This window comes from Pan troglodytes, chromosome 12 (assembly GCF_028858775.2).
Source record: "Pan troglodytes isolate AG18354 chromosome 12, NHGRI_mPanTro3-v2.0_pri, whole genome shotgun sequence".
Classification (NCBI taxonomy): Eukaryota; Metazoa; Chordata; class Mammalia; order Primates; family Hominidae; genus Pan; species Pan troglodytes.
Window position 1 is genome coordinate 73,682,859 of NC_072410.2, and position 20,572 is coordinate 73,703,430.

The following is a 20,572-nucleotide window of genomic DNA, read 5'->3' on the forward strand; positions in this document are numbered from 1 at the left end:
CCTTTTACCAATAGGAAAGGGGAGTCTACGGACACATCCTTCCCCCACTACTCTCCCTCACTCAGATCAACAGTTCTGAGGACCAATTTTTTAAATATCCTAACTCAAGTCCTTGGGATTAGGAACTAATCACCAGTAGTGGTAGTATTGCTTAGCTTCACCTCCTTCCCAGTTTCACTCCCTGTCCTGAATGCTCTGAAATCATGCTATCAGCTATATTACCCACAGCTAGGCTTCTTCTCAGGCTCTGCTTCCCGGGAAAGCCAGGCCAATACAACCAGACCTTGGGAAGGATCCAGGGTAGGTCTGAAATTTTCAGCTATAGAAATTTATAACCATCTCGTAAGGGTAATGACAGCAGAAGCTCTAACCAACCTCTAACCAGTTCCCAGGAGAGAGTCTGATTGGCCCAGCTTAGGTCACATACATAACCTAGGGTCTTAGGGCATGGAATCTCATGCTCTAATCCCAAGAGAATCGCTTGGAGTGGAGAAAGGAGTTTTCCAACAAGTATGATGAGGTTGGAAATAGGGGAAATTTTAAGAAACTTTTGTTACTAGTTGGAAGTTGCTTTAGGGTCACATTAACTTATCAATCGTTTTTTTTTTTTTTTTTTAATGTATACTGTGGCATCCTAATCCCCTTGTGACTGAAGTGTAAGTTTCTTTTCTCTGAGGAATCAACAGCTTTTAAGACCGTGGAACGAACCTTAAAATAGAAAACATGAGCCTAATTCAGGTATATACGGGCTTTTCTCGTAGATTTTTCTGATGGTTCAAAATTGATATTTTTATTCTGGAAAGTTCATGCTTTAACAACTGTTTAAACAGCCAGTTTCATTTTCACTCACTCTCATTTTGTTTCTCTCTAGGTTAATATCCAACACAGGTATTAAGCACCTTCCAGATGTTCACAAGATTCATTCTCTCCAAAAAGTTTTACTGTAAGTTTTTTCCTTGAGCGACTACCAACTCTTTACTCAGTATCTGTCTTGCCCAACGGCCATCTGGGCCTTTAATGTGCATTGTGTAGTCTACATCCTCCAAATGTATTGCTCTGGGTTAGCAAAGATAGGGAGGCTAGAAGTGAGGTCCTTGATTTTACCTGCAGGCCAGTCAATATTAGTTTGGAGGAAACTGAAAGACCCCTCATAAGAGTATTGTTCACAAAACCAGCATGTAGCAAAATCAAAAAGTGGCTCATTTTTTCACTATTTAGCGCTTTAATTACTGCCCCCCACACACATAAACAACACCCCCTGTATTCCAGCATCCTCTCCTCTTCTTTCTAGAATTGCTATGCTGCCCTGGGCACAAAGAAACTATCTAACAAACACATTCATATTAAAGAGTTAATGACAGGCTGTGTTTGCCTTTTCCCAAGGTATTTGTATTTTGAAAAAAGAAGAGAAAAGGTAGCATATAATGGCAACTATTTCCAATAGTGAAATTGTAAGAATATGGACAGATCCAAAAGGAGGAGATGGGGAAGGGGTGTAAGGAGCTAAGCAGAGAGGAAGGAGGTAAGCAGGGAGGGAGGAGAGAAAGAGAAAAATATGAAAATCTTTCAGAATTTCTCAAATTGTTCCAAGCTGTTTACTACACTACTTGTACAGCTGTTACTTCCACATTTACTTCTCCATATTAGATCAGACCTAACAGGGAAGGTTGACGGGGGAAATGAGGAATACAAACAGAAAATGAGAGTTTCCTCATCCTTTCATTCAGGAAAAGAAAAATCAATGATAAAGCCATTCTGAGACCCAAGGAGAACAAGCAGAAGGAAACTAGCTGTAAGAAGGGGATTGACATGAGGAGAAGGCCCAACTAAGATGAACAGAGAAGTTAGACAAGAGGTGAAAGGTCAGCTTAAGTGTTTGTTACATTAGGGTGAAATTATTTAAGAAAACCTTCAGAAGAAAAAAGTAAGCCATGCACAGTGGCCAATGGCTCTAATCCAGCACTTTGGGAAGCCAAGGCAGGCAGATCACTTAAGCACAGGGTTTGACACCAGCCTGGGCAACATGGTGAAACCCTGACTTTACAAAAAATACAAAAATTAGCTGGGTATGGTGGTGCACACCTGCAGTCCCAGCTATTCTGGAGGCTGAGGTGGCAGGATCACTGGAGCCTGGGAGGTTGAGGCTACAGTGAGTTGTGATGGCACCACTGCACTCCAGCCTGGGTGACAGAGCAAGAGAACCTGTCTTAAAAAAAAAAAAAAAAAAGACACTGAATGTCTGCAATTCCATTTGTAAAAACATACTAAAGACAAATTAGAGACAATTTTTTCTCCAAACTTTGAGCTGATCATCTTCTAAACAACAACTAGTTATATTAATACATTACCTCAGCTAAAGACCTCATCATGCCAGTTAAACTAAATTTTGGAAGGTTACATGAGTAGAGCTGATGTAAGTATCTTATTTGTCTGTACTTTCTTCTAGTGACATTCAAGATAACATAAACATCCACACAATTGAAAGAAATTCTTTCGTGGGGCTGAGCTTTGAAAGTGTGATTCTGTAAGTAAGGGGGAAAAAATCCAACAGAGTAACATTTGATTTTTCATTTAGTGATCTCTTTCTCATAATTGGATGCTCCTTTTTTGTTTGGGTAACTTTGGCATTTCTCCACTTAAATCACTCTCTGGTTCTGCGTTCTCTCATCTTTACATTTCAGAATCACAATGTGGAGTCATGTTAATAATTTATGATTCTGGGGTGTGATTCAAGTATTTAAAATTGCTGTTTGAATGATGATCTCCTGTGATACAACATCTGTTCCAAAGGAAAGAATAACTCATGCATCAATAAAGCTAGTTATTGCCTGGCAAGGCTTTTGTTGCCCAAAGAAAAAGATCAGGAAGGAGGCCCAATCAGGAAGATACGGCGATTCCCTCATAACCATGCCAAGCAATTCCTGTTCAGGCCCATGCTGAGCATAGGATGACTTCTCATTTTCTTGAAACAATCACATTTTTTAATGAGCTTGAGTTACTCTCTCTGACTTTTGGGAAATCTCTTAAAAGCATTCTGTGTTGTTAGTGAAAGACCTTCTACTCTTTTATGCCAGTAGCCCCTGTAGCAGTTTATGCACTCACAAGTATGGCCAAGAAATAGGACACTATGGGCTATCTAAGTATGCCTGGGATCCATGAAAGTTAGATGCACTGAATGACATTTGGGGACCCAGCAACTGCACTTACATCTGTAAGATATGAAAAGCATTTTATCTATTTTACAAACTGTTGTGTTTTTTAAAAAATATACCAGTATGAGTTTTTAAAATATGCCTATATGTACAAAACATAAGTTCCAGTCCATAAAGAATTTTAGCCCCCTTCAGTTATATGATTCAGAGACCCGGCTGTTAAAAGAAAAAAGAAATAGTAGACAGATTATAACACTTTGGTGAGTAAAGCTAAGCACTGTATTTGGTGTAAATTAATCACAGATAACAATGGAAAAAGTTTGAAAACAGATTAGCATAGAAATTGAATGTATGGAGGGAACAATAAAATTCAATCAAAGGAATGTATTCAAAATACATAGATATTAGGACAAAAGCTATAGGTGAGTGATACTGAATCATTTCACATAAGCTCATGATATTTGAAGTGAAGGGGTGTGTGTGTGTGTGTGTGTGTGTTGAGATGAGGTGATGGGGTGCAGAAAGGGTAAGAAAGAGAAAGCAAAAGGAATAAACTAAAATGCGAGCAAAATGAATGATATACAAAGAAAAAAAGAGCAATTATTCTAAGAGGAAAGAAGGAATGATTTAATCTGACTAGTCTGTGATGCGAGGGTTAAAGGAAGAGTTAAACAAGGGAAAGGAAGCTAAGAAAAAGAGGTTGTTTTTAAAATGGGCTTTTAAAGATGAGCAGTAGTTAGCTAGGGAATTGGCAAAGGGCGTGCAGAAGGAACAGAATAATCAAGACCAGGAAGAGCACCTGCCTTTTATAAAAATAAAAATAATCGGGTGGGCGTGGTGGCTCATGCCTGTAATCCAAGCACTTTGGGAGGCCGAGGCAGGCAGATCACGAGGTCAGGAGATTGAGGCCATCCTGTCTAATACAGTGAAATCCGTCTCTACTAAAAATACAAAAAAAAAAAAAAAAAAAAAAAAAATTAGCTGGGCATGGTGGCAGGCACCTGTAATCCCCTCTACTCAGGAGGCTGAGGCAGGGGAATCGCTTGAACCCGGGAGGCAGAGTTTGCAGTGAGCCAAGATTGCACCACTGCACTCCAGCCTGGGCAACAGAGTGAGACTCCATCTCAAAAAATAATAATAATAAAATAAAATAAATAAAAATAATAATACAAAGAGCTTGTGGAAAATAGTGAATACATGAGTCATATTGGCCTGCTGGATTGTGAAACAAACACAACAGTAAAAGGATTCCTGGGTTACTTCACAGAGGGAGATTGGTGATAAATGTAAACATTTATACCTAGATGTTTATGTTTATTTGGATCTTTCTTGAAATATATGTTCATTTTAAATAGACTTAAATGAATGTTATAATGTGGCAAACTTATTCAATTTTTTATAGAAAATATAGAATTAAGTGGGAGTGTGCTCATATCATTCTTGTAGTTTTGCATAGTGTGCTTATATTGTTCTCACAGTATCATTGATCTGACTTTTTTGTCCAGACCGTAAGACAGAAGGCAAAGCACTTTAAGTGACCTGGTCTCAACTCTCCCCAACTAGAGGCAAAGAACCTGAGGAAATAAGAACTTCTGACATAGCTTTGCAAACCCAAAGCTACAAGGGAAACATATAGATCCCGTCTGCTCTTTCCTAACTCCAGTTCATGGACACTGATCTCTCAGAATTTAGGAACACACTTTTCAGGAAAGGAGTTTTCTTTTAAGAGTGAATGTTTCTCAGACATGTCTCTAAAGGATAAACTCACTTTTGTGGAAACAATTTCTATTGTTCTTATTTTGGCTGTCCCTTAATCCATAGACAATAAAATCATGTAATTCATACTTAACACAACTTAAGTCTCCAGTCGTTTCTAGTTTGGCAGCTTCGATGCAGGGGTGCTTTCTTCCCATGGGGACATTTGAGCACACTCAGAAAAAAAAAAAAAAAAAGCATGGCAAATGGCGCTGATGACTGTCGAAGTATTCTATGGACAGCAATTTTCAAAATTCTGGGAATACTACACAGCTATAAAAAAGAACAAGATCATGCCCTTTGCAGCAACATGGATAGAGCTGGAGGCCAATGTTCTAAGCAAACTAACACAGGAACAGAAAACCAAATACCACATGTTCACTCTTATAAGAGCTAAACAATGAGAACACATGGATTCTAGGAAGGGAACAACAGACACTGGGGCCTACCTGAGGGAGGAGAGAGAGGATCACAAAAAATATCTATTGGGTACTATGGTTATTACCCAGGTGATGGAATTATTTGTCCACCAAACCCCATGACATGCAGACTACCTATGTAAAAAACCTGTACATGCTCCCCTGAAACTGAAAGTTGAAAAAAATTCTGAGGCCCTGTTCTAAAAGTAAATGTATTTTTAAAGCAACCAGCAATGAAAGATTATCAGACACTAGCCTAGTGAATCAGAGAAGTGAGCAATAAAAACCCACTGTGTAGAGGCTTCTGAGCCCTTCTGCACCCGCACTGTGCCCTGGTAAGCAGAGTGCCTGAATGGGGAAAGCACCTAGCTATGGCCAGCCAGGAGAATAATGTCCTAATTCAGAAGAAATAAAATGAGGTGATATGCGTGACAGCGCCCAGCACACTCTGGCCTCAGGAGAGACCTGCTTCGTGCGTGTTTCCTCTGTTCCTCAGTCTGCCCATCTCCCTTGCCTGCCCCTCAATGAGTTTTAAAGGGCCAAGTCCCCAGCACCTCCACTCTTCAGGATGAGAGCAAATTTCACTTCTGTAGCTTCCTGAGCCTCTGCTGAGTGAGCACACTGGCCTCATCCCCAAGGACACAAAAGGGTTAAGGTAAGCCTGTGATGCAGTAACTTCTTAGTTGATATTCTGCCCAGGTTGTTGTAGTCATCGTCATCACCGTCATCATCGTCATCATCTGGTTTTCAAATAGGTACTTCCTCTCTTAAGAGACCAGGGGTGCGTGTAATAAATGTGGGTTTCCCTTTGTTACTAGCTTGAGATTCCCACAGATAATGTAAATCCAAGGGCAGCAGTTCTGAACATAATTTGTTTTTTTTGTATGATGATCCATTGCTGACATCAAGAAATACCATCCTCCTCCCCATATGATGGTATCTGTTGATTGAGATAATCCATAAAGACAAAGGGATATTTGAATACAATAATTATTTAAAATTAGTTTATGTTTTATTTGATTATAGCAACATCGATTTACAGGACGGTAATATGCAAGAAATATTAATTATCTAGTCAATAGGCAAATAGGTGGAATCTGTATGGATTAAGGGTCAGCCAACTACATACAACCCAGAGGCCAAATCCAGCTCATGAGCTAAGACAGGAAACACAAACATTAGATCTAAGTTAAGCAAAATGTTATCCCCCACTAAAAATTCTCTTCTCAATATTAGGCCTATATTACAAAAAAAAATACTCAATTATTACACTTTGAATTTGGTCAATAAAAAATTGTGGTAATTGTTTTATAAGTACATAAAGTACTTATATAATATTTTTTATTTTTGCCTTTTGGCCCATAAAACCTAAACTTTACTATCAGGCCCTTTACAGAAAAAGTTTGCTGAATCCTGTATTTGATTCAAATCCCCAGGGATCCACATGCCACAGCTACCTCAGCAACTCCCACTATCCTGCAACAGTCAGGAGTCCAGATGTGCCTGGGAGAGGCTTTCTCAAATGGCATGGGGGTGCATAGCCACTTCTTTGCCATCAGAACCCACCAATTGGTTGTGAATGTTTTAAAAGATTTACCTTGCCCCTTTCTGGATTTTTTTTAGGTAATTGGTTTTCAAGAGGAAGAAAAAGACATACAGTTGTTCTCCTGTGATTTTAAGTGTTTTCTGGCTACCCATGGCAGCCCAGGAAAGAGAGTCCTGGATGCACAAGAGCTTCTCTGGGTCAGCTTTCTGTACAGTGTTATTTGCAAGCCCACTAAGCTGGACAGGGAAAAGAACCTGACAGCAAAACAAGAGCAGGTAGTCAGAGGTTCTTCGGGCTAAGCTCTCCTGACCTTGGTATCTGTTTTTGTTTTCAGATCCACTCAGGAGCAGAGCAAGGCAGAGCTGTAGCCCAAGGTGTCCTTGGGCTCCCCTGTCCAGGGAACCCTGCTCACTGACCTTCTTAGCGCAATCAGGATGGCTGTTCTACACCCATCTCCACCTCCCCCAGAACCTCCTCCCCTGCTCATTCAGATCACCTCACCCTGTCACAGCCCACATTCTCTATAATTGATTTCTCTTCCTTTCTGGCTTAACCCAGAGCCACCTCCACAAACCTCCAATAACCAGGTCCCTATGGGTCACAGGAGATGTTCAGGTTGTCTGACAACTTAATTAGATCACTTTTGATGACAGCCAGGCCTGATGCTGTGGGTGATCATGGGTGAAAGGCTTAAGGCCTTAGAGAAAGGTGACACAAAATGCTCTTTCTCTGTCTTATAAACACTTGTTCAATAATTGTACGATTCCTGTCCTTCAGGATGAGAAAGATCTGTCGCTCCCCGCATTGCTTCTCCACACACAAATGATGTGTGTAAAGACCTTACAGTTATAGAATCCAGGCTGCTCTGCCTAAGTGTGCCTTTCAAACTTAAATTTCATTTATTCCTTTGAATAGGTAATACATGCACGTAATACAAACTTCAAAAGTTACAAAAGATTATACAGCAATAAATCAGTCTTCCCCCCACCCGTGTCCCCAAGCTTTAAAAGTGGCATTTTCTTTATGCCACTAACCTGTGCTGTCTGCCCTTGCTCAGTGCTTCCAATTATGAAACCCATGTATTGTTTGCATCTGACATTATTGGTTTTTTAATAGGCCTTTTATTTCAGATGGCTGAATAAGAATGGGATTCAAGAAATACACAACTGTGCATTCAATGGAACCCAACTAGATGAGCTGTAAGTAGCCCTGACTATTCTTCAAGGCCATTTAAAGGGAAATGGCTCTTACAACAGCAATATTTATGTGGCTTTGTGTTTTCCTTCTTCTTTCCTCAACCCCATCCCCAGGAATCTAAGCGATAATAATAATTTAGAAGAATTGCCTAATGATGTTTTCCATGGAGCCTCTGGACCAGTCATTCTGTGAGTAGCTTTCCCCATTTCTGTGTGCAAGAGCTCAGTTTGTGTAAGTTAGAAGTCAACTCTCTGCAGCTAGGGGAGAAGCTTCCAACACAGGGCTGGCCATCAAGTTCAATTTTTATTCGTGTCATCTGCAAAAATTTATAGAGACAATTTAAGGCTTATCCACGGTCTAACTCTCCATTAAAAAGCAACACTAATAATAACATGTAATGAGCATGTACAGAGTGTCAGATGGTGTTCTAAGAAGTTAAGATGCATTTTCTTGTTTAATCCTTAAAATCACCCCCTGTGGTAGGAGCTATTATTCCCATTTTACAGAAGGAAAAACTGGCTTCCCTGGAGAGGTTAATTCACTCACTCAAGGTTATACAAGAGTTACAGCAGGGATTTAAACTGATCTAACTCATGGTACAGACCCACAACCACTCGACCATGTGTCTCTTCCCTGGAAAGGAAAGCACAATTCTCCACCATCCTCAACACTCAGGAGGTTCCTTCAACCCAATGAGACCTAGATACACATTATTTTTGCATCCTCTTTCCAAATCCCTTGAGATGCATTCCGTGCCTCATAGCCCTGCATCAGCACCCCTCCCTCTTGTCATTTCCTTACTTCCATCTTTCCCTCCAAAAGTGACTTTCCCATCTTCTCTTCTTACCTACACTGCCCCTTCCATCAAGCATCATTCCAAAGTTCTACCTCCTCAAGTCTCTCTGTCAACCTCGCCATCAGTGACTTCTTCCCATGGCTCTCATGGCCTTTAAGGCTTCTTTGGTGGGGGGACAATCTGCATCACAATCACAAAAAGGCTTTTTAAAAATGTGTTCCTGAGCTCTAAGAAAGACCTACTACACTTACTGACTGAAGAAAGTACTTCAAGATGAAGAAAGGAACCCAAAAGGAGAGAATGAGGTACAAGAAGGAATGGTGAGCAGAGCAATAGATAAACATGTTAATAAATCTGCAGTTTTACTGAATGATCCTTATGTAGCCTGCCTTAAGTCAAGGCAGGCATTTAGAAGCCACCTGCCTGAATCTCTTATTTGGCAGTTAGCATAGGCTACCATGTGTGGTTATCTGCCCACCTACCGACCAACCATCTATCTTCATCACTTTTGTCTACACCAAATAGCTAATATTCTCCTTCAGGCTGGAACCTGTGTACCTCTAGAATTAGACCTGGTATGGAGAGTCAGAATTTTAAATATTTATTATTAATGATAAAGGGTGTGTTGTGATCTATATATGAGATTCTGCTGCTTTGAAGAAGAAATATACACTTCAAGGTAGATTTATCATCCTGACCATGTTCAAAGATTATTCGAGAATGCCTGGCTTGAGATAGGCAACCTATACAAATGGAGTATCCGTGTGATTAAAGCAGAGATACAGAGCAGACTGCCTTGGTTTAGACCAATTCTTTTACCTCTCTAAGCCTCGGTTTCCTCACCTAAAAAAATGGCAAAAAAAATACCTATTTCCTAATATTATTTGAAGCATAAAACACACACACACATAAATATTTTTTCACTCATCAGATAAATTTTTAAGCATCAGTCTTGTGCCATGCAGGAAACAAAGGAAACTTCCTCCTCATAGAAAGCTTATATTCTCATTGGGGGTGGGAATAGAGAGGAGTCAGGCAATACATTAAATATACAACTTAATATATCAAGTCATGATCTATCTATGAAGTACAAGGAAGGACCCAGGGCTAACAAATGGAGAGTGTTGGGCATGTAGTTCATGTACTCAAGAATACAAAGTACTCAAAACTTGTACTGCTTAGTTCATGTTCCCTGTTCTTAGAGTACTTGGGAGACAAATGAATTTTGACAAGTACTTTTGATGTCTTTGATCCCCACAATAGCAGCATGTCAGTTTCACTTAGCAAAAAGCCCTGAAAGTTTTGAATGTTCCTAAGAAGGCATCTCTATCTGTTCATGGCAGAATATGTCAGTGATGGGTGTGTTTATATATGTGACCTGTACCAGGTACAATATTGAATCTATAGCATCTTAACCTACTATGTGCTCCTGAGAATAATGAAGTTGGATGAGATCCCCCAACTCCTTCATTATCCAACTGAAGAAATCAGAACCCAGAGGAGAGTGATCTGTTAAAGATCACACTGCAACTAGAAGGGGCAGAGTCTGGACCAGAAACTAGGTCTTCTGCCTCACATTCCATGTATTCCCACCATACTATGTTGCCATAAATACGTTTAATTGAACATCTAAAAGTTATTCGGTGAGGCCCCCTGAAACTGGTTGTGAGCTAAAATAGAGAGGAAAATAACTATTAACACCAGCTTCCCAGCCTAAGAACACCAGTCAATGTTAGATAAACGTGGCACAGAAGAACACCTCCTGAGGTTGCACAAGCAGATTCCAGGCGAAGATACTGCACAATGTATCTCATAAGAATGTTGAACAGAGAACACAAAACTTGAATCCCCCATCTAGCCCCACTGTGAATGCAGGCAGGAAGAGAGCCTCTGTGAAAGCATCGGAAGCAATTCTACAAGGTCCTCAAGTTATAGGCCCATTGTTTTATCCTTCTTACCACAGGAACACATCTGTCTAGAATTAAGGGAATAAAATTTACAGAAAATCCATGGAATTAGGAAGCACTCCCCATGACTTAAAAAGGTAGAGAGTGATAATACATTCCCACATATTTTCATCTCAGGGCAGGATCCTGGCTGGAAGCCCAGCCTATAATTGCTAATTTCCTCTTCTCCCCCTGGGGCCAAAAGAATTGTTCACCTTAACATCAAGCCCCCCTTTCTGGGGCTTTCAGATTAGTCCACAGATGTTCTTCAAGCCTCTCCCCCGCTGACCTGAGATGCAAGAAGACTAATAGCTTATTCCACATCTCACTTCTGCAACCAGATACACTAAACCATCTAAACCCTGGCCTGAGAGGTGCTTGTGTAGGTGTGCAGTAGACCAGCCCACCTCAGGTGATGAGTTAAGAGGTAAGAGTAGGAGTATGCGTAGGCTATTCAGACCACAGTAGGTGCAAATCATGCTGATCTTGACTGTGCCTTGGGTCAGATTGCAGTCCCCGCTCACACACACACACACACACACACACACACACACACACACACAAAGACTGTGATATATCTGCATGCGGGAGGTTTACCGGAGGGTGCTCTCAGAATGTACAGGGAACCCTTGATGGAAGCAGAATCAGGGTAATGCATTTGCAACAAAAGGCTCAGCTGATCCCATGGGGAGATCTGGAGTTAAGATGGTCCTTCAAAGTTGTACTGAATTAAGATAAGGGGCAAGTCCTCCATATCAAGAATTATTGGGTGCAGGCTGTCCCTGGGGAGGAACCAAACTCCTGGGGAGGAGAAAGTCAGCTGAGGGCAATTCCCAGAGTAGACTCGGCTATGAGCCACCTCAGCTGTGAGTGGTTCTCAGCTGTCCTAGAGCAGCATGTTCAGAGCTGAGTAGGTTTTGGGGGGGTGTTTTTGTGTTTTTTTTTAATCACCCATGCTGGAGTGCAGTGGTGCCATCATAGCTGACAGCAGCCTTAAACTCCCAAGCTCTAGTGATCCTCCTGCCTCAGCCTTCTGAGTAGCTGGGACTACAAGCGTGCACCACCACACCTGGCCATTTTTGTTGTTGTTGCAGAGACAGGGTCTCACTATGTTGCCAAGGCTGATCTCAGACTCCTGGCCTCAAGTGATTCTCCTGCCTTGGACTCCCAAAGCACTGGAATTACAGGCGTGAGTCATAACACCCAGCCCCCTCCTTTAGAATTTTTGATTCAGTAGGTCAGGGTTGAGGCCTGATAACTTGTATCTCTAACATCTTCCTAGTGAAACTGATGCTGCTTGTCCAGAGTGCTCTCTGAGAATTACTGCCCTAGGACCAATGTTGGGAATTGGGAAGCCTTGCTCAGTCTCCAAAATATCTCCTCCACAAGCCAAATGTGGTGAATCCTCCTCCCTCACTGGCTCAGTCCTTTTTCTCCAGTGGATATATGCAAGGAATTCTAAGAAAATTAAGGGGCACACACTCAAACTGATGATAGCTCCTTTCCTGAAGGCAAAATTTGTAGTTGAGGGAAGAATAGGGAGCCTCTGAACACCTGGGGGTGCAAGGGTGCACTGTTCCACACAAAGAAAGATAGACGCAGAGAAAGCCAGGGGCATACAAACAAGTTTCATCGAGTTTCAGAGATGCAGCTCAGCATCCTCATTTCCCCCTTGTGAGTCTTGACCTTGAACATCAGCAGCCATCTGAGTTTTTACCTGATATTCTGAACTCACTCAAGGTTGTTTTTTTTTAAGCAATCGAGCAATTGCTGTTTCTTTGGGAAACAGTTTCCTGTGGGGAAAATTTAATGCATTGCCTTTGCAGGCTGGAGCCAGTACAATCATATTCTGATGGTTTATCAAATTGATTTGGCTATAGCTCAGATTCATTTGATAGTTCAGATTCAAACACTGAGTTATGTGTATAAGAATGATTCTCTTCCATTACCAGTGTACCCACAGTCCTATAGATAGTAAATTGCCTTTTTATCCAGCCTGGGATCATGAAAGAGAGGTCTTCTAGCCATCTGTCAGTGTGGTATACACCAGAAATGTGCTCTCACTTATGGAAATGATTGACCTGTAATAACATCTTTGCTGGGAAAAATAGAAATTGTTCAAATCAAATTTGTGGCACTGGCTATAACACACTTTATTAAATGGGGCACAGAGTGCTTTTTAACTCCTGCCTCTCCTGCCTCAGCCTCTTACTACCTTCCTACCCATGCAGTCTCTCTTGCTACTCTGTATCTCAAAATGAAGAGTCCTAACAATGTTGAAACAATTTTAAATTACTAAGTCTCTTCTGTGCAAGTCATAATCCCATGGGGTCTCCACTGGTCTTTTCAGGATTTAAATTCTCAAAACTACTCACTATCTGAATATAGCATGTGTTGCGATGTTAAAAGTGATATTTTTAAAAGAAAGACCAAAATCACTAGAACAGACCAGCCTGAAAGATAAAGTTTAAAAACACCAGTCCACAACTACCCCTCCCCGCTTGTCCAGCCCACCAGTTCCAGGCACAAGGGCAGGAATAAAGTAAACATTCTCAAGTACTCATTGAGGGCATCAAGTCTTACATGACATACATTTAGTGGATGTTGATTAAACACCTACTGTGTGTCTGGCAAGGGGTAAGAAATAAATGTGAAAACAAAAAACAGTACCTACTGTAATGCATCTGGCCAAGGGATGAATGTTACTTCCCAGTACAATGAGAACTGCCGAAACTTTCACAAATGGCTATAGTAATATACAGCAGATGCCTAATAAACCCTTGTCATCATGTCACACAATGACTTTTAACACGTGAAGTGATAGTGTGGGAGGAGACGGCCTCTGTCATCCTAGGCCTGAATTTCTGCAAAAGCCACTTTGTCCCCTTCCTACCCTCAGTCCTTTCCCCTTCCATTAGTTTACCAACTATTTATTGAACACCCACCATATGCTGGTATCAAGGTTCTCAAGACTAATCTTACAAAAATCCAGCTTTGAATAAACCATTCTTCTGCTCATATAAATCCTAAACTCTTCTGCATGACTATCAAGGCTCAGAGATCTAATCCCATCCCATGGTTCCCTTTACTCCTCCAAGTATGATTGCCCAGAATAACTATTCTAAATACCCCTCCCTCACTGTGCCATGATTTATGTTCTGGGCCTCTCTCTAAGCCTATCTTTAGCAAATAGTCATTGTATTAGTCAAGGTTCTTCAAAGACAGAAACGAGAGAGAGAGAGAGAGGAGAGGGGATTTTATTATTATTATTATATTTTAAGTTCTGGGATACATGTGCAGAACATGCAGGTTTGTTACATAGGTGTACATGTGCCATGGTGGTTTGCTGCACCCATCAACCCATCATCTACATTAGGTATAACTGAAGGAGATAGAGACACGAAAAACCCCTCAAAAACGTCAGTAAATCCAGGAGCTGGCTTTTGGAAGAGAATAACAAAATAAACAGACTGCTAGCCAGACTAATGAAGAATAAAAGAGAGAAGAATCAAATAAACACAATAAAAAATGATAAAGGAGATATCACCACTGATCCCACAGAAATACAAACTACCATCAGAGAATACTATAAACACCTCTATGCAAATAAACTAAAAAATATAAAAGAAATGGATAAATTCCTGCACACATACACCATTCCAAGACTAATCCAGGAAGAAGTTGAATCCTTGAATAGACCAATAACAAGTTCAGAAATTGAGGCAGTAACTAATAGCCTACCAACCAAAAAAAGCCCAGGACCAGACAGATTCACAGCCAAATTCTACCAGAGGTACAAAAAGGAGCTGGTACCATTCCTTCTGAAAGTATTCCAAACAATAGAAAAAGAGGGACTCCTCTCTAACTCATTTTGTGAGGCAGCATCATCCTGATACCAAAACCTGGCAGAGACAAGAAAAAAAAAATTTCAGGCCAATATCCCTGATGAACATCGATGCGAAAATCCTCAATGAAATACTGACAAACTGAGTCCAGCAGCACATCAAAAAGCTTATCCACCACGATCAACTCGGCTTCATCCCTGGGATGCAAGGCTGGTTCAAAATACACAAATCAATAAACATAATCCATCACATAAACAGAACCAATGACAAAAACCATATGATTATCTCAATAGATGCAGAAAAGGCCTTTGACAAAATTCAACACCACTTGATGCTAAAAAGTCTCAATAATCTAGGTATTGATGGACCGTATCTCAAAATAATAAGAGCTATTTATGACAAACTCGCAGCCAATATCATACTGAATGGGCAAAAACTGGAAGCATTTCCTTTGAAAACTGGCACAAGACAAAGATGCCCTCTCTCACCACTCCTATTCAACACAGTGTTGGAAGTTCTGGCCAGGACAATCAGGCAAGAGAAAGAAATAAAAGTATTCAAATAGGAAGAGAGGAAGTCAGATTGTCTGTTTGCGGATGACATGATTGTATATTTAGAAAACCCCATCATCTCTGCCCAAAATCTCCTTAAGCTGATAAGCAACTTCAGCAAAGTCTCAGGATACAAAATCAATATGCAAAAATCACAAGCATTCCTATACACCAATAATAGACAAACAGAGGGCCAAATCATGAGCAAACTCCCATTCACAATTGCTACAGAGAGAATAAAAATACCTAGGAATACAACTTACAAGGGATGTGAAGGACCTCTTCAAGGAGAACTATGAACCACTGCTCAAAGAAATAAGAGAAGAGGGGATTTCTTAGGGACATTGGCTCACATGGCTATGGAGGCTGAGGAGTCCATGATAGGCTATCTGCAAGCTGGAGAACCAGGGAAGCTATAGCATGGCTTGGTCCAAACTTGAAAGCTTCAGAACCGGGGAGGCCATCTAATTCTCAGTCCAAGCAAGAGGCCTGACGTGCCTGTGTCAACAAGGAGACAGACATGCACTGGGGAGTAAGCAGAATGATACATTGGGTGGATTGACTTGAACGCCATCCAGTGTTTAGGTGTTAGATTGGGAAGAGGCCTGAGAACCAGGGAAATTGACGGTATAACTCTGAGTCTGAAGTCAAAGTCCTGAGAATCCAAGGGGGTGGGGGAGGGAAACTGGTACAAACCCCTGAGTCCAAAAGCCTGAGAACCTGGAGTTCTGATGTCTAAAAGTAGGAGAAGAAAGGGGACCCAGCTTCTGGGTGAGGGCATATCTTCCTTACTCAATCCATGGATTCACATGCCAATCTCTTCTGGAAATACCCTCAGACACCCAGAAATAGTGCTTTACCAACTATCTGAATATTCTTTAATCCCCTCAAGTTGACACCTAAAATTAACTATCGTGGTCACAATAATGTACTCCCATGAAGATGTGAGTAACTGATGTCTTTTTTTGTTACTACCCCCAACCCACGCCCATGTATATTTGCATCATAAAAATGGAGAGTGTTTTCATAAAGGAATTAAAATCAAACATCTGATTTTTAGGCCATGCAGAAGAACTGTAGCCAACAAATAGACCTGTGTGTGTATGAGTGTGTGTGTATGTTTTGGGAGAACAGAGCAAAAAAGGGAATATACTATAGTTAAGTCTCTAGCCAAGATCTGAACAAGATCTACTTATCTCCTCTTTATCCCTGCTAATATAAATGTCTATGGAATTTTCTTAATCCATGGAGATACTAGAGATATGTTGTATTTTCTGTCAGTTCAAAATTTGGAAGTCTTGACAGGTTCCATGTTTGATCACTTCAGACAGTAACCTTTAAGTAAACACCTCCACAAAGACTTTTATTTCCCTGTCATCCAGGAACCACTTTTGCTTAAAAATTTGCTTTACTGAACTTTAAGTGACTTTGCCTTTTTCCTACCAAGAGCTCCCTCCTTCAACATCCACCAATGAAAGATCTCAATCCCAGGACATTGACAAGATGTCTTCGTCTCACAGCATCAAAGCCACCATGTGCAAATGGCAGCAGCACATATGTCTTGTAGCCGTGATAAGAAGGAATCCAAAATAACAAGCTAGCTCCAGAACACTGAGCAACGGAAAGGCAATGAAGTTTACCAAGGAGGCTTCCCAATCTAACACCTAAACACTGGATTGCATTCAAGTCAATCTACCCAGTGTAGCATTCTGCTTACTCCCCAAGGCATGTCTGTCTTCTTGTTGGCATTGCACAAGGTTGCTCCCTTTCTTGGTAACTTTGATATTCTCAGCCACATATACTTACCTGCTGCAGAAGCACCATTTTCCTGAGCTCACTTTAAGTCTAGATTTCTGGATTTCTCGGTCTGCCTTTCATTCATCTCCCCTTAGAATTAGCTCTTTTGTAAAATTTTCTCCAGCCTCTCATTTTTATTACAATGCTGAGTCATGTCTGCTTATCAGACAACTACTTACTGAATAGATTTCATGAGCCCAAATCTATGCCAGAAATGATACAGAACACAAAAGCCTCTTAATAATGTCTGCTCTCAGGGCACTTGAAATCTGGCTGAGGAGACAAACAAACATACATGAAAAGACAACCATAGGAAACAATAGAAGACATAACACAAGGTGCAAGATTCTGCAATTTCTGGAAGTCAGAGAACATCACAGTTGGCTGGGGTGATCTCTCTATTTCCTTTCCTAATCCTTCTCCAATGTCACTCCCCAGTATATCTTCTAACAAAGCAATAAGTTTCTGGGTACTCACTACATGAAAGGCACCGCTGAGAATGCGAGAGCCTTCTACCTTCAAGGAGAGATAAAATACAAATAACTAGTACATAAAGCAAAAGATAGTCAGTGGTAAAAGAGGCAGAAAGTATACAGACTATAATGCTATCGCACTCTTACTGGTTTTCAAGGAAAAAATACTTCTTCAACTGTTAAACATTATGGAGACCTCAGTGGAGTTTGTTTTGGTTCTCTATTGCCTCATTAAAATTTAATGGCTTAAAACAACCATTCCATTTTGCTCACAATTTTGTGTCAGACATTTGGATGGCTGGCCCTGATCCATGCAATGTCAGCTCAGGCGGCTGACTGCGGGGCGGGGGGGTCCACTTCCAAGTTGTCCCCATCACTTACGTGCCTCACACATCTGTGTTTATTGGGTGTGTGTGTGCATGTGCGTGTGCGTGCGTGCGTGTGTGTGTGTGGTGTCTTCTCTAACTCTGTCCATACGGCTTCTCATTCTCCAGGACCTCTCTGTATGGTTTAGGCTTTTACCAATATGGCAGCCTTAAGGTATTCAGAGATCTTTCATGGCAGCTGAAGACTCTGTTAAGACCAATGTAGAAGATGTCAGTGCTCTTAAAGGCTAGATCTATAATGAATAGCAACATTTCTATCATATTCTTTTATCCAAAGACATCACAGTTCTGCCCAGATTCAAGGGGAGAACAAATAGACCCTCGATGGGAAAGAGTGTAAAAGAATTTGCAGTCATCTTTAATCTACCACAGAGTATATGAGATAATGGGATGATATTCCATGGAGTATAAAAATTTGTTTCTCTTTAGAATCTTCAATTAATCCAATTTTTATACTGTAAACTCAAGGGGAAGACATAATTAAGAAAAATAACCTGCTTTGTATTGCTCGTTTTGAAAAATGTGAAAAATGTTCATGAGAGGAAATGATGGTCTTGGTCTAAATTGTTCGTAAAGGACTTCTAAAATGTTTTTTTTATCTCATTTCTTGGAGGGAGTCCTGAATTGTTGTAGACAAAACAGGGAGTTGGGTCTCAAACTCTGTTCTTTCCACATTTGAGAAAAAAAGAGGAACCCAAATGACAGATAAGAACTCAGTCACAGAAAACAGGGCAAGTGTCACTAACAGAACTGGCTAGAAGAGGCGTTGCCAAAAGAGAGAAACCAGAAAGATCTCCTGTAGCAAAGAAAAAAGTTGGAAATCTCTAAAACAATGGGAAGTATAAATGGAGAGAAGGCAGACACAGCAGCAGAGATCAAAGATTCATCAAAGAGACAAGGGTTCATGGACCAGACTCTGATCTCCAGGGACCCCAAATCTGAAGAATCATAATAGGCAGGGAGCTAGACAAGATGCCCTGGACCACCAGAACGTTTACCTTGTGGTGATAGCAATGAGTGTCGTGAGAAGTAATTAGATTCCAGATGTATGTGGTATAAAAAGTTAATAAGTTTTTCGGAGAGTTTTGATATAGGGTAGGAGAGAAAGAGAGGAGTCCAGGTAGGCATCAAAGTTTTTGCATGAACAACTGGAAAGGTGGAACAGATTTTCAGAAAATATCAGGAAGGCCATTTTTATTATCCAAAGTCTGACCTGCATATTAGACAACTAAGTGGAGATTATAAGGAGGCAATTGAATATGACTCTGGGTTTCAAGAAAAAGAAGCAACCTAGAAATACAAATTTTAGCACCATCAGCATATAAATTGTGTTTATGTCATAAGACTGGATAAGCTTACCTGCAGAGTAAGTGAAGATTGAGAAAAGAAGTCTAGGCACTGAGTTCATTGGCACTCCTAAAGCTGGAGGTCATGGAGGAACCAGCAAATAAGAAGAAACTTTCAGCGAGCTAGGAGACAATTATTACTAGAGATACAGAAAGTTACCAGGAAGGCATACAATTTATAAATTTGTATGAGCCTTAAGAAGTCATCAAACATATATAAGGCAAAAATTGACAAAACTAGAACTATACAAATCCAAAATCATAGTTGGAGATTTCAATATAATTTTCTCAGTAGTGATAGAACAAAGAAGCAAAAAATTCAGTAAGTATATAGGAGATTTGATCTAATTGACAGCTAACAAAGAGGGGACTATGTATAAAATACACACACATACAAATGCACACACACCTAACAAAGGTAATTGTTCTGAAAATGTAAATCTTCCTGAACATCAAACAGGGGATCAGTAGTCCCGAGATTGGCAATAGTAACCACTACTAACCCTAGGAGTTGATGAACAAATGAGGAAGTCATCTTACTGATGTCCAGGAATTGGGGCAACTGGTAGAAGCTGGATCCTCCAAGCATCTGTTCAACGAGAGCTGGAGTCACAGAGAAGACTCAGTTGCTGCCTGAGACAGAGAAGGGATGAGATATGCACTTTTACCTATTCTCCAGTATCCCACTAGTGCCATTTGCTAAACCCAATTGAAAGCTGATTGATAAGGTGGTACCTGGGATATGGAACTGCAGGGATCATCCTTCCTGCAACACAGAGAAGAGCGTAGAGAAGGGCATAATATGGATGTGGGAGAAAACAGGCAAATGATCAACACACTGTATACAGTGACTTGTCCTTCATCCTAAGAGCAATGGGGAGTCATTAAAGGGTCTTAAGCAGGAAGTCACAATCTAATAGGCATTTTTTACATCTGCAGTACTAAGATTGCAATAGATGGTCATGAGGACAGTTATAAGACCTTTGCATTTGTCTAGGCAGAGATTGTGGTGACTTAGACCAAAGTCACAGGAGAGGAGGGAAGTAGGCTGATTTGAAACACATTTAAAAGTTAGGCTTGAGAGAACAAGACACTGATGTCCCATGAGGAAGTCAAGGATGGCACCCAGGTTTCCATTATGAAAAACAGGGGAAATTGGAAGAGTCATTTGCTGAGATGGAAAAAACAAGGAGGGACATATTTACAAGAAAGATGGTAACTTCAGTTTTGATGCAAGTCATCAAAATGGTGGAGTTCAAAGAACAACTGATTATCTGGACCTGGAGTTCAGGAGTAGGATCTAAATGGGGACACACATTTTGGAAGCCATCAGCACATGCCTGGTATCTGAAACTAAGGGAAT

The 20,572-nt window shown here is 40.7% G+C and overlaps 1 protein-coding gene across 1 annotated transcript in view; it reads left to right on the forward strand.

The window, feature by feature from the left end:
- FSHR (follicle stimulating hormone receptor) overlaps positions 1-20,572 on the forward strand; it is a 198,683-nt gene that overhangs the window by 170,209 nt on the left and 7,902 nt on the right. The window contains exons 5-8 of the mRNA XM_525753.6: positions 872-943; positions 2,447-2,524; positions 8,003-8,071; positions 8,183-8,257. Coding sequence (XP_525753.2) covers positions 872-943; positions 2,447-2,524; positions 8,003-8,071; positions 8,183-8,257 — 294 coding nt within the window. The remainder of the gene's footprint in view (positions 1-871; positions 944-2,446; positions 2,525-8,002; positions 8,072-8,182; positions 8,258-20,572) is intronic.